A 13958-nucleotide genomic window follows, 5' to 3' on the forward strand; every position below is an offset into this window, starting at 1 on the left:
TAGTGCGAATTCTAAGGTTAACCACTACGAACCACTGTTCAAAATCCCGGTCAGGACTTTGACTCAGCTCATCAACCCTTTTTGGGTCGATTCAGTCCCACTCGGTAGGAAGTCAACATTGGTTGCTGGATGTAAAATTGACCCTTGCCTAAGGGACGTGGGCTTAACTTATGCTGCTCACTGGCTTAGGGCTAGAAACGTTGTTCTCGAGTTGGGGACACAGTGGCGAGATGTTAACTACTTCGCCTGGTATACAGGAGGTCGTGGATTCGATCCCAACGCCTGTATATTGGGAGTTTGCATGTTTTCGCCGTGGTCTTGTGGATTTTACTCCGGGTCCTTCGAAAAATGTATCCACATTTAGAATCAACATCAATTTACACATGATAGACCACTTCGTCGCTTCTGAAAACGAGTTACATAACTCAGTGGGCTTTACCTGGTAAAATAATAAAATAGAATAGGGTAGTAATCGTAAACACTTTGTGGGGCCTTCCATTCAGGCCCTCTTTTCCCCATGCATTCCTGTCCCTGTGCCATCTCCACGTCTACTTCGCAGTATTTCATACCCTGCCTCACCGCATCCCCGAATGAAATGAAATCTGCCCCCAAAAATATTTCAGTAAGGAGAAACTGATTGTTTTTTCTGTGGAAAAAAATGTATACAGTTACAGCCAAGAATGTAAAACTTATCATTATTGAGTTAGGGTTAGCACAACTCATAACAGTGATGTGTGCAGTGCTTAGAGCAGCAAGCAGTTTGAATGCTTGCTTTGCCGGTAGATATTCTCCTGACTGTAGATGCTGCATTTAAATACAAAACTGCAGCTATGCCATTCTTTGATTTCTGACAGCTGTATTGAGGTTGTGAGCAGGATAAACGATCCGGAAGGGCTGGAGGTTGATATGCACATCCTGCAGACTGGTTATCTGCCCAGTGGGGGATCTGTCTGAAGTACAAATTTAATTTGTGGTCTGTTCCCTTCACATCTCTGTCCAGCTGTGGTCACCGTGATCTCTGGAGCTCAAAACATTTCCTGTATTTCATGCAAACAACATTAATGGAATTAGGTTAATCTAATTCATGGATTTGGTTACACTGCTCCGGCCAACCGGCAAACTCTGTCACCCAACGGTTCCGCTTATATATTGGGTATATCAAAAGAGAATCCGTCCTATGCGAGTTAAATGCATACATCTGCACGTTAAGGGCAGCTGCTATTAGTTAAAAAATGGCTACTGAAAACGGGAAGCAAATCAAACTCTACGGTTAATTTAAAACGTCTGGTATTTTTTTGGAAACAAATGCATGCAGCGTCGCATCATTCTCGATGGGCAAAATCAGGACGTCATCATGTGAGAAGTACTTCTGGAAACAGAAAAAAATATATCCACAGTTCTGATCAGGGCCTACCATTGCGAGCCAGCTTATTCCATCGCAATAATTTATTTTACATCGGCTTATTTAATCTTTTATGTTTGTGTTATAAATATTAACTTAGCTTTTCTGGGGATCAATTACCATATTTGTCCTCTTCATATATATATTGGCCTCTTTCAGAATCATAATCTTTATTGGGATAAAAAAAAATTTCAGAGTTTTTCATACATTTTTATTGCGATTTTTTTTACTAATCTAACCAAAAATTCACTGAGGTCGATGCCTAATAAATAAATAACTTTCATCCCTGTATCAATCCACTGCTGGATGAAGGCCACCCCACGCCGTGTCGGTTGTCTGACCATACTTCACCACGTTGGTCAGTGCAGTGTAGGTTGTTGAAAGCGTCGCCCACATCAGGTGAGATGTCACTCGGTGCTGATTATAGCCGTGGCCCAGACTCAAGACTCACGTTTCTGGGTCCACCCCCACCATATGCATGTGTGCTTATTAATAATAATAAAAAACACGAACGAGAATGCTTTAAGGGAGTTTTCAAGTTATGATTTAATGATTTGCCACAAATACATTGGAATATTATGGCAAATATCAATGTCCGATGCCTACCCAGTATGCATATCATGCAGGCCGTCTAGTGTATTTAAATACCATTAGAATTTGTTACCAAGCTACAGTATGTAATGGCATGATGCCTATTGGATGTGTTATCAGTTTAAAAGCAGGATAATAACCAACTTGGAGTTTAATGGCACACAACACTTAAGCATAGGCCTAATGTTCAGCACACATACAAAATGCGTTATGTTTTATGACTATACGCGGAGTGAAATACATAGCAGATTAACATACGGCAATTGTAATATTTAAATATGTACATCACGATTCCACTTTGGTGGCGAAAGGGTGCATTTTTAATTTATTCGGCAAACAACGACGACAATGACAGGAATTTACAAAACATAAATTAAAGGCCTCTAGATACAGCAATTTTAACATTTCCCCCTCACCAGTTTAGTCTCCCAAACCTATACACAAATAAATCCTGGCGGTCCCCTCGTTATTAACAGTCCGGGAGAATAAAAACAAAAACAGACATCAGCTTTGGATAGGTTGCGCTGGCATGCGCTCAAACAAACACACTCGCACACACACACTGCTAGGTTGCCGTCTGTGTGACCATCCAGTTGGCGTAGCGCACTGCGCTCAGCTCTTCGTTTGTGTACTTCGCGTTGCCGGCGTCTTTGTGGTCTTGCGCCGCGGGCTCGTGCGGTGGACGATCCTCCGACCAATCTGGGCAACTCATGCCTATGATGGGAAAACAAAAGAGATGTCATCATCATCTGTGTCATAACCACGATCACAACACCTTACCACATGTCTTGGCATTACTCAACTTATTGGATACTGCCACAGTGGAGCAATGCTTAAGCCCACTGGAGTTGTTATGCTGCAGGTTTCCAGTTCGATTCTAAACTACACTAAAACTAAACTATTTTTTATTTGGCCAGGTAAGGCCCACTGAGCTATGTAGCTCTTTTTCAGAAGTGACCTGGCCACAAATGATTGCCCATTGAAGTGGCTTATCACGTGGAAATTTATAGCAGACAAATACTCTACACTTTGTTTTGACTATAAATGTGGAGAGACAAACCGGAGGACCCGGAGAAAAATCCACACGACAACAGGGTAAACATGCAATATCCAAATACACAGATGTCAAGGTCGGGATCGAATCTACGGCCTCTTGTATACCAGGTGGGTAGTTAACGTCTCGCCATCGCGGCACCATGAAACGATTCGATTTCCCGGCTCGGCAGTTGAAACAATGGCCAAGTTTCTTGATTTTCCTCCCCCGCCTCTGTTCACTGAGAATTGCAGCATAAATACTGACACCACACTATGGGAACCTCATTTGCCAGTAAAAATATGATAATTGGTTCTTTACCCTTCTATCTGGCAACAAAACTGACACCTTTTTTACAAGGAGTCATGTTTGCATAGACCGCAATACCTGCAGTCATAATACAAACAAAAGAACATAACTCTGATAATGTGCACTGTCCTTAAAGTTGATTGATCCACACCCGAGACAGCTTTCCTTAGAGCCTAGTCTCATATGGGTTGGACCAGATGACGCCAAAAGGCGCACAACTCAAAGACAATGCACCATCAGAGTATGAGAGCTCGGGGCAAGCATCTACACTATGGGAACCTCATTTGCCAGTAAAAATATGATAATTGGTTCTTTACCCTTCTATCTGGCAACAAAACTGACACCTTTTTACAAGGAGTCATGTTTGCATAGACCGCAATACCTGCAGTCATAATACAAACAAAAGAACATAACTCTGATAATGTGCACTGTCCTTAAAGTTGATTGATCCACACCCGAGACAGCTTTCCTTAGAGCCTAGTCTCATATGGGTTGGAACTGACACCACAGTTAATGGATCTGCAGGCCGCATGTGGTGGAGTAAAGTGTGGGATCACACGACCTCTGCCAAGACTACCGCCGAGACCCACGTGGCGCAGGGCAGCCCTCACCCAGCAGTGAATTGACAAAAGAGTTGTACATTTAAAAGTGCTAAAGCATAAAAATAAGCAGCAGCCACCTTCGTGGGTTAATATGAATGGACCGTTTTTTTTTATTACTGTATCAACCACCATTTTAAAATTACAGATGGAATCCAATTATCCGCATTGAAGAGGGGGAAGCGATCATGGGTTTGGGAAGCCATCGATAACCCAATGCCTTGTGACAGTTATGAGATATTGGATTCGCTGTGATTTCCAATACAAAAATCAAGCATTTCCCTTACAAAATACAATCATAGTGTGGGCCTCTAATGTGGCTAAAAAATATTCCAGCATTTTCTTTTAATACGAACGCTTTTTGTTAAACTTTTTCTCCCATTGTATCCCAATTGTGCTTTCGACATCATTCCAGGAAAGGAAGACTCCATTTGGAACTCTCACAGAATTCAAGGCTCTGGCGAGAAGCTGGTCAAACAGCTGCCACAATCTGCACTGTGTGGGGAGGGGGTGGGGCCTCATCCAGCAGTGGATCTGCGCTGTACGCGTTTTCAGTGAGCGAACGAGCGTCGGCTGCCGCTTGCCATAGAGCTTGTTCTCGATCCACGTGGCGGGCAGGCCTCGCATGGCCGCGACCGCCTCCGAGTCGTCGCACGTCACCAGCGGCGTCTCCTCCTCGCCCGTGCCCTCGTCGGAGCCGCCGTCCTCGTAAATTGACGCGTCCGACGCCGCCGGCGCCGTGAGGTCCAAGTAGTCCTGCGCAACAACAACAACGGCGACGATGGTGACGGCAGCGACGACGGTGTGGGTATGCGCGCACCGGTTGATTCGTGTTCATTTAAAATGTGGCCAATAAAGTGGTCACAAGTTTTGAACATTATGAAAGGCTTTACCAATGTGAACAGCTATTGAAGATCGTCGACAGTATAACCTTATCAGGAGGAAGATTTCAAGCGAACGACCGAGTAGGGCACATAGGATTATGTGCTGTAAACAGCCCATCTGTATCTTGTACATATTGAAACACCACTGACATCTTTCGTCAGAAGTATGTTTTTTAACTTCTTTCGCACCGTACGTAGCCAACCGTGCTAATCGGAGGAGCACAGGTGATGAACATGTAAACACAGGACGGAGACCGAGAATGCACGGTCAGGAGGTGGTGGGGTAAAGCGATGGGGCCAGGTTGTCGAGGACTGTGGCGATGGATGTTGGGGGGTGGCCCAGGGCAGGAGTTGAGTGGAGAGCGAGGAGCGTGTGAGCGCCAGGCAGGAGATGGCACTGAGACGTGAGCCCATATGGCTTGCCACCGGTGGTCACATCTTTACTGATTGCTGATTTATATTTTGGATATAAAATATTTTAAATCAACACGATTTTTTATCTTCATTTGTGTAATATTTACATGTTCATTACACACGTCAATTTTGCTTATAATGAGTACAACCAATACATTGTACGATTAATTTAACATTTTGAATACACCACACTTAAAATACTTGCAACCAATGTAAAAAAATGCTCATTTAAAATGAATTGTGTAAATTAAATGAACTTTATTTAACTATGTAATTATTCATCTTCAGTTAATTTTATTACCATGCATATATTGCAGTCAAACAAGGATGGCCTTTGATACATTAGTGTCAAATGTGTTCCTTACAGGCACACAAGACAAATATCCCCCGTATAACCTTAACAGACTGTTGTGGCAAGTGCCGATCTTTACACAACTACTCATTTGAGGCCGAGTCGACGTAGATGAGGCCTAGGACCGGTTCAAATAATCGTCATTGGTGTTGGCCATGAGCAGGAATCGAACTCGAGTGGCCAGGTTCGTAGCGCAGGTCGCTAACCACTACACTACCGCTCCCCACTACACTACCGCTTCCTGCAGGCACACACACACTCTCAGCTGCAGTAATCATCACCATTAAAACAAATGCACTCAAAACAGCACGGGGGCACTGGCACAAGATGAACAATAGGGGGGAGGGCCCATTCTGCACAAAGCCCCTTAGTTTCCTGATAAATTGCAGCCACGCGGCAGCGGTGACCTCACACCATGGAGTGGGCTCCAGAGGCTCCTCACGGTTTACTGCTCAATGATCCCACGTGGTAGCAGGTGGCCCCATAGACACATGGACTCACGGCGCCGCGGTGGCTAGGAGATGTTCACTACCTCGCCTGGTATGCAGGAGGTTGTGGGTTTGATACCGACCCTGACGCCTGCTGCTGTATATTTGGAGTTTGCGTGTTCTCGCCGTGATCGCGTGGATTTTTTTCTGGGTCCTCCGGTTTTCCCCTCCACGTTTAGAATTAACACGCGTTTAGATTGTTTGGCTGCTATACATCTCCACGTGATGAGTCACTTTGTTTGGCTATCATTGGTGGCCAAGTCGCCTCTGAATAACAGCTATGTAGCTCAGTGGGTCTTACCTTGTAAAATAAAAATAAGTTTTAGTTTAGTTTAGGAAATGTGTGGCTTTCCAGTCCTCACAGAATGACCTACTGCAGCACAACCCTGCAGTGTGACCTTTTTTTTTGTTTAAAGGAGTGGCAGAGGGGGAACGCGATATCATTATTATCACTAATATAATTCACCACAACCACCACCACCACCACCATCATCATCATCGCTATGATTATTGCCACCATCATCACTGTCATCATCGAAAGCAATATCATTACTACAGTATTATCAACATCGTGATTTGACTATAAGAATTTTAAAAAGCAGAACTCTCTGTTCAGCTGTGTGGGATTCGTGCCTCCGTGTCCCATAGCACAGGGCTGCTCTAGCAGCGTGCAGTGGAGGAGCATCTGTGTAACAACACATTCAATTAAATATGTAGCCTGTGTCTGGTATGCAGATTGTTTAAGAGCTGCATTAAATCACCGAGACGGCTGTAATGGGACCGGCATGCCGCCCTGCGTGATGAGGCTGAGGCCTCTGCACAGATGGTACACAAATGGGTGACACAGGGCTACTATAAACCACAGACCGTCTTCCCTACAGTCCCACTGAAACATGCACTAAAAAAAGCCAATAATAACTTTGCGTATCCAAGTGGGAGTGGAGAGGTGGGTGCGGTTGGAAGGGGCCACTGCACTACAAATACTGAGAGACCACAATTCCATTGCAGTGCACGGCTAACAACAGCGGTGAGTGATTGATGAGCCAGAAGCGGGGCGGCTCCTCCCTTCATTAACCCACGCTGACCAGTGGTGAAGTATGGCAACACAACGGCCATGACTGATGCGGCCTGGGGAGGGGGCCTTGACACGGTAGCGGATTGACAAAGTGCTCAACATTTATTGTAATTGATATTATTGCTATTTTTAATTAAAGTAATAAAAATAAACCGCATGTTACATCTAAGTCAGGTACATCGAACAAAGACGGTTACCGCATCGCGCGCTTTCAGATGCGCTTCTGTGGCCATCTGGAACGCTCTTCCAATATGAGGTAGCCATTGGGAGCTGTGCACTTTTAAATCATCTAGATTGAAAACTGATTTCTTTCGAACTGCTTTTTGTGTTTAGTTTGTTGTCCTTCCCTGCACGGTTGACTCCGTACAGTGCAAAATAAGTTCAACAAACATGCGAGTCTATGCGATGTCACATGTTTATCACGTTGACTCGGATGAATACCTGTGCAACCTCTCAGTGTCAAGCCCTAAAACGCATTCAGGAAAGGGCCAACTCAGAAAAATAATGTTTGGCTGTTCAATTCTAGATGTGATCTTAAGACCACCACCGCAGAGCGACTCAGTGTTGTGAACAATGTCATTGGATCTGACGTGGCATATAAATAATTATAATGATGTCATTCAAAGTGTCCCCATTTTCAAATAAACATTACGCGGTGTTCAACTCTATTTGGTAGTCTCGCGTCAGTGACAAACAATTCCACTTTGCTTTGGCTGTGACACGTTAATGCCTCGGACAAACACTGTAATTTCTCTGTCTTGCCCGGATGATTAGGTCACCCCTTCTCCAGGCTTTGAACTTGTGACCTTCCGACTGCCCCGCCATACTACCGCCCAACTTGGTGATTAATTCGCAGCTGTCCCCGTGTTATTAACGAGTTAAATACAAATTTCTGTTGCAAGGACGTTTATTTTAATTATCAGCCCGGTTTCAAGTTTCATGTATTTTTCCATTGCCGTTTTTGTCAGTTGCAGTTTCACAATTTTCAAGTCAATGTAATTCTTTGAAATACGATCAGCTGTCGGATCATGTGACCTGCAAGTGTGTCTTTGCAGCACCACTTGCGTAACTCAATTCCAGCGACTTGATATTTCATCTAATAAGATGTCTGCGAATGCTAGAAAAAGGTTAACATTGCATATGATGCACTAATTCGATAATCCTTCCCAAGTGTATTATCAAGGGGCTGAGGTTGAATTATGTCAGCTGAGCCATAAACATGAAAGGAAAACACTGACCACCAGGGAGTCTCGCCAAAGAGTCGAGATTTAACTGTTAGCGAGCTAGATGGCTCAATGGGATAATGTTGACGTCCATATCGATGAACTTGCGCTAGCATTGCTGAGATCCTGAGTAAAATTTCTTGATTTCCACTTCAGTTAAAACCAGCTTGTCATCTGCAGCTCCTTCCATAATCTCAGCCAACTCACCAATATATATTAGATTTATAGAGCATCTCAATGCAACTGTATTTAGCGACTTTATTCAAAGCAGAGGGGTGCGAATCATGATACGTTAGATAATCGATATGTATTAGGTACAAAGATAAAGGGGCAGCCCTGCAAGTGCTTGCCCATGCCACTGCTGGCAGAAGGGCTGCAACACGAGGGAGCTCCAGAGAACCCCTCTGGAGGGTGTTTGGCCTACTCTTCCACACTCGCCAGGTGTCTAGGAGAAGGTGCAGAGCCGAAAGGCTTGAAGAAACTTGCACCATTGTTTAAACTGCCCTGCTGGAAGATCGAACAGGCAACCTCTGGATTGAAAGTCATGCGTGCTGACCATTACACAACAGCAGCATCCACACCATACGGTGATTGATTGGTCGTGGGTTTCTTAACTTTCACATTAATTATAATCTGTCGCTACTCAGCATATTTTATTTATGTGAATGTATAGTCAGCTTTCTTACCTCCGCAATTGCTTCGAAATGATTTCTTATTAATCAATATGAGCACCACTATACATTTCATTGGTCACTGTGACATGAAATGGCAAAACTGTAAATTCAGTGCTTACTAAAAGCACTTGTCACTTAAAATATCAATCAAATTCACCCCAAGCATGGTCCATTTAATTTTTAGTGGTGGAAAGGGTGGCTGTGTGGTCAGCGGTGATGGTGGCAGTGATTGTGCTGTGTATTTACTCTGGCGGTGGTGTGGTTATGAAAGTGGTGGTGGCTATGTAAGCAGTGGTGGCTTGAAAGTGGTGGTGGATATGAAAATGGTGGTGGCTATACAAGCCACCGCTTTCATAGCTAAGCAAGCCACCATCGCTATGCAAACCACCACCACCTGTAATCCAGCACTTCGGAGGAGGCGAGGACTGGTCGATCGCAAGATTGTGAAACACCCTTCCCGTGCGCGTCCACGAAGAGCCCGTACCCCTGGCTTGCCAAGGCAGCGCTGCAAACGATGTGGACTCCACCTGTTTCGAGTGTATGCGATGGAGTGTAGTCCCCTCGCACACATTAGTTTCACTCTGGGTGCTCTGGCTTCCACACGTGTAACACTCACTCCATCGGTCGGTGACACCTTAATAAATAGATGACACCACAGCGTTCGGGGCAATTGTCGATGTCGGCTCACCGCATGGCGCCCCCCCCCCCCCCCCCCCATAATGGTGAGTATGACTTGCGCCTCTGCGGAATAATTGTAGGCCATGAAAAAGCTCCCAGCACGTGCAGTGAAACGCCAGACATCATGCCGAACGACACGCGGTACAGACCCGACGGCACATGCAACTCTCACCCTGCTTTTGACCATCATCTTCTCCAAGTCCTTGCTGATCTCGGCAAAGTGGGGTCGCCTGGCAGGGTCATGTGTCCAGCAACGCTGCATCAGCCCGTACCTGTGCAGAAACAGCATCGCATGACGCACTCGTGTGTGTGTGAGTGTGTGTGTGTCTCACGATCAGTCGACTCGTGGAACCTGAGTCTTTCTCGTGACCTCCTGCCAGTGAGCCTTTGATACTCCACGTGGCCTCAAAGTGCACCTAGCCTGGCACAAGCGCGGTGATGACGTCACTGCCACTTAGTGGCGAATGGCAGTTGTTGTTTGTCTCACGATGACACGATGTGGGGCATGGTGATTTGTTCTTACTTTCAATAAAACAAATTTGCCTGGATAACCCCTCCGGTCAGAGAGTTTTTTTGACCAGGTAGAAACTTGCACCTAAATGGGCACTTTATAAGTTTCATCCGATCCAGAACACCTCAATTGTGCAGTTGTCAGGGCGCCAAGTGGCGCGTACACAGCAAACACGCAACGACGCCCGAACAATCATTTTAAAATGTACAAACTTGCACAGACCGGCTTTACAAACGTCAAACGCATTTATACGGCACGAGGAACTGGAACGAGATGGCCAAGGCAGCGGGCACGTGAGCCTCACGAAGCGCAGCCACTTACGTAAATAACTCCAGCCTCCCCATATCCCCGTTAACCATGTGCTGGGTCCAAGGGCGGGCTATATTCAAACGCACGCAGTTTCATTATCAAATGAACTACGCGACTTCGCACTGTGATAATTCGTAGCCAGTCCGATGCAATGAAAAGCGGGGACATTATGAGGTTATTTTTACGGCCAGTGTCTTCGTTTACAAGTGGGCAGCACATCTTATGTAGAAGATGGCATTCTGCATGACACTCAACCTCTACCACACATGAACCTAGCACGCTGACACCGCCCACCATACCTTCACCAGTGGTGAGGGAAAAATTGTTGAGAATCACGTTTCAAGTTTTGCAAACCCAAATGGGAACTCGAAAGACTGGGATGGAGTCTCATCAAGAGTGAACCGAGTCCCCCCAAAAAAAGACAAAAGGCAGACATTAAATCAAGAGCGGCAAGAAGGAAGGAGAAAATTTAGCAAAACACAACCGTCTCACGTGGGAAATCGGAAATATTGCACGAAGATAAATCAACGTTAAAGAATACATCCCCTTTAAGCGCAAGTTGGCTCGGGTAGCATTTTTTTTTAAATCCGATCATAGTACAATCGCACTTAAGTGACAGAAACGTCAAACACACATATATATAGGGGTGACTATTGTACTGATATGCAACCTGGCCAGGATATGTCAAATGTACGTCAAGCTTACCTGCCCCCCTCACACGCCCCTCCCCCAATGGCACATGCCTACCTGATGTATGATTTTAAAACATGGCTGCATTGGCTCACATCACATTCCGCGATATTATTGTTGTTGTTATTTTAAACGGTAGAGTGGATTCGCAGTGCAGGACTATGAAGTCGAATTATCAGGTCAGAGGTTAATATGATTTTTTCGAAATGTTGACCTGGTTCACGTAATACAAGCTTTCAAATGACCCCTCGACCTTGTCCATCGGAATCGGTTGATTGACAAAGCTGGGTCTGTACCTGTACAGAGTAACTCACGGTGGCAACTACGGCATGGAACACGGTGAGTGGAAGGGCATCCACAACATGCGTGAGAGATATCACAGCATTACAGGACACGGCAGTGAAGCCGGGACCACCTTCATCCAGCAGTAGAGATTGGCCCAATGATTACGGTCATGGGCATATTAAGCTAAAACAATAAAAAAAATTGACCAGGTAAGGCCCAATGAGCTATATAGCTCTTTTACAGAAGCGACCTGACCACAAATGATACCTCAACGAAGTGGCTTATCTCGTGGAAATGTATCGCAGCTGAAGACTGAACGCGCGGTGATTCTGAATGTGAAGGGAAAAACCGGAGGACCCGAAGAAAAATCTACGCGACCACGGGGAGAACGTGCAAACTCCAAACACACAGGCGTCAAGGTCGGAATCGAACCCACGACCTCCTGTATACCAGATGAGGTAGTTAACATCTTGCTCAGCCATCAATGGGCCGTTTCGAATGCTCCTTCAGGCGTCGTCACGATCCATCGCCCCTAGCCAGGTCTCCTGGATGACAGGTCTGGTCCGCATCATCGAGCGCGATGAACCGCAAGCGCCGCCATGGCGAGCGTGGGGGGCGTCAACTTGGGCTGTAAGCCCACGCACGGTTGGGTTTGTTCCAGATCTAATATCCTGTATGTTTAACTTCTTTCGCACCGTACGTAGCCAACCGTGCTAATCGGAGGTGTGGGGGAAGGAGGACAAACTCAACACAAAAAGCAGTTCTAAAGAAATGAGCTTTCAATCTCGATGATTTAAAAGTCCGTAGCTCCCAGTGGCTTCTTAATATCGGAAGGAAGAGCGTTCCAGACGACCGCAGAAGTGCATCTGAAATTGTGACCGTCTTTGTTCGATGACCAGCCAAAAGCCGTTGTGAGGATGACCGGAGTTCGCGGGATGGATTATGTTCCTCGACGAAATCACAAAGTTTCGATTTAAAGCATAATATGACTCTGAATCCCCCCGCCCACCTCCTACGCATTTCACAAGTAGTACTAATCACATACCTGCATTTTTTATAAATATGCTAAATTTCTCTTGATATGCAAATTATTTTGTCAAGGCGCCCTTCCCCCCTTCCAACCCAACTTAAATATACGCTCCAAGCGTGGTGGTGTTTCATTCAGACGCTGTCTCCCCGACAGACCTGGTCTTCACCTGAGGACGGCTGCTTGCGTTGTGGCCGAAACGTCGTGAGAATTATTTTATTATGTTTTATTATTTTATTACTTCCCTTCTACGTGACTTTACCGAAAGAACCAAGAAGATGAGATCACCAAGGTACCGTGGTTCATTTGTGGCGAGCACTTTGTGTGTAATGAATGCGACCATACAACGTTTTCGTTCGGCATCTGGAAGCCAGTCTAGCTTCAGTGAGCACTGTGACGGACATGGTCGGATCTTATTGACACTCAAACCGCAGGGCGAGGTGAGCCAGAACATCTGGTTGAAGACGAGCTATATGCCAAAGACCAGACCCAGACGGTGGTGTCATGTGAGGTCCTCTATGTTGAGGAGACTGGTGCGGGTTTACACAGTTACGTTGTTACATGTATAATGCATGGCATATGCCTGAAAAAACAAAACAAAAAACCAACACACACGCTCTCAGAAAACCCATTTACAGTATATACGTTTATACGTGCCACGATTGAACGCAGCGTGGAGAGGACATGCGGAATGTGTGTTTAAAAATAAATAAATTCAGAGCTCGGGTAAATTTGAGTCGGTGTGTTGGTGCCGCCAGTAGCGCCGCTGGCCCTGCCTGTGAACAGTGAAAGTCTCGGTCTCATCAGACGGAGTGCGTCTGCATTGTGCCAGGTTACGGGGCAGTCGGAGTTTGACTGCCAGAATAACCGTTGCGTTCGGGAGGAATTTAAATTAAGAGTAAAACATAAAACAGCGGGGACCGGTTCATTATTTTGATATGCCACTTCCATAAATCTCTCGACTCCTATTGCCCAATTGTTGTACATTCGCCGGCTTACATAAGAGCAGCAGCAGCAGCCGCCACTGAAACCAGACGGCACAAACTTGTCTCAATGTTCTGCGAAATGCCAGAAGGCATGTATAAGAAGGACTCACTGTTCTTTGTCGCCACGTATAAATACAAATATAGTTTTATTCCATTGTCCTATTGGCTTTCCAGAGCAATATTATCCAGCGGCATTCGTTTAAACAGCTTAACTCTGGATCGGTTTTGACCTTTCTGGGTCTCATCAGCAGCCAAAGGTGTTATTGGCAAGAGCACTTCACGTAGATTCTGCACGGATAAGTGATTCATTTAAAGGTCAGATGCATCTCTTCTCCGACGACCAATGGCGCGATGCTCATCTTACTTGGCAGCCTCAATCCAGTAATACAAATTCCACATTCCCATGCCAAGGGCTGCATCTCCATGGA

The 13958-nt window shown here is 45.5% G+C and overlaps 1 protein-coding gene across 2 annotated transcripts in view; it reads right to left on the reverse strand.

Annotated features, from left to right (window-relative positions):
• Window positions 1–1935: 1935 nt before the first annotated feature.
• The window catches only part of RET (ret proto-oncogene), a 64927-nt gene continuing 52904 nt past the window's right edge, over window positions 1936–13958 (reverse strand). For both annotated transcript variants that reach the window (XM_078875252.1, XM_078875253.1), the window contains exons 18-20: window positions 9895–9994; window positions 4519–4690; window positions 1936–2707 (exon numbers count right to left, since the gene is read on the reverse strand). In XM_078875252.1, the coding sequence (XP_078731378.1) occupies window positions 2559–2707; window positions 4519–4690; window positions 9895–9994 (421 nt within the window). In that variant the 3' untranslated portion in view covers window positions 1936–2558. The remainder of the gene's footprint in view (window positions 2708–4518; window positions 4691–9894; window positions 9995–13958) is intronic.

The sequence above is a fragment of the Lampetra fluviatilis genome, chromosome 41 (genome assembly GCF_964198595.1).
Source record: "Lampetra fluviatilis chromosome 41, kcLamFluv1.1, whole genome shotgun sequence".
Classification (NCBI taxonomy): domain Eukaryota; kingdom Metazoa; phylum Chordata; class Hyperoartia; order Petromyzontiformes; family Petromyzontidae; genus Lampetra; species Lampetra fluviatilis.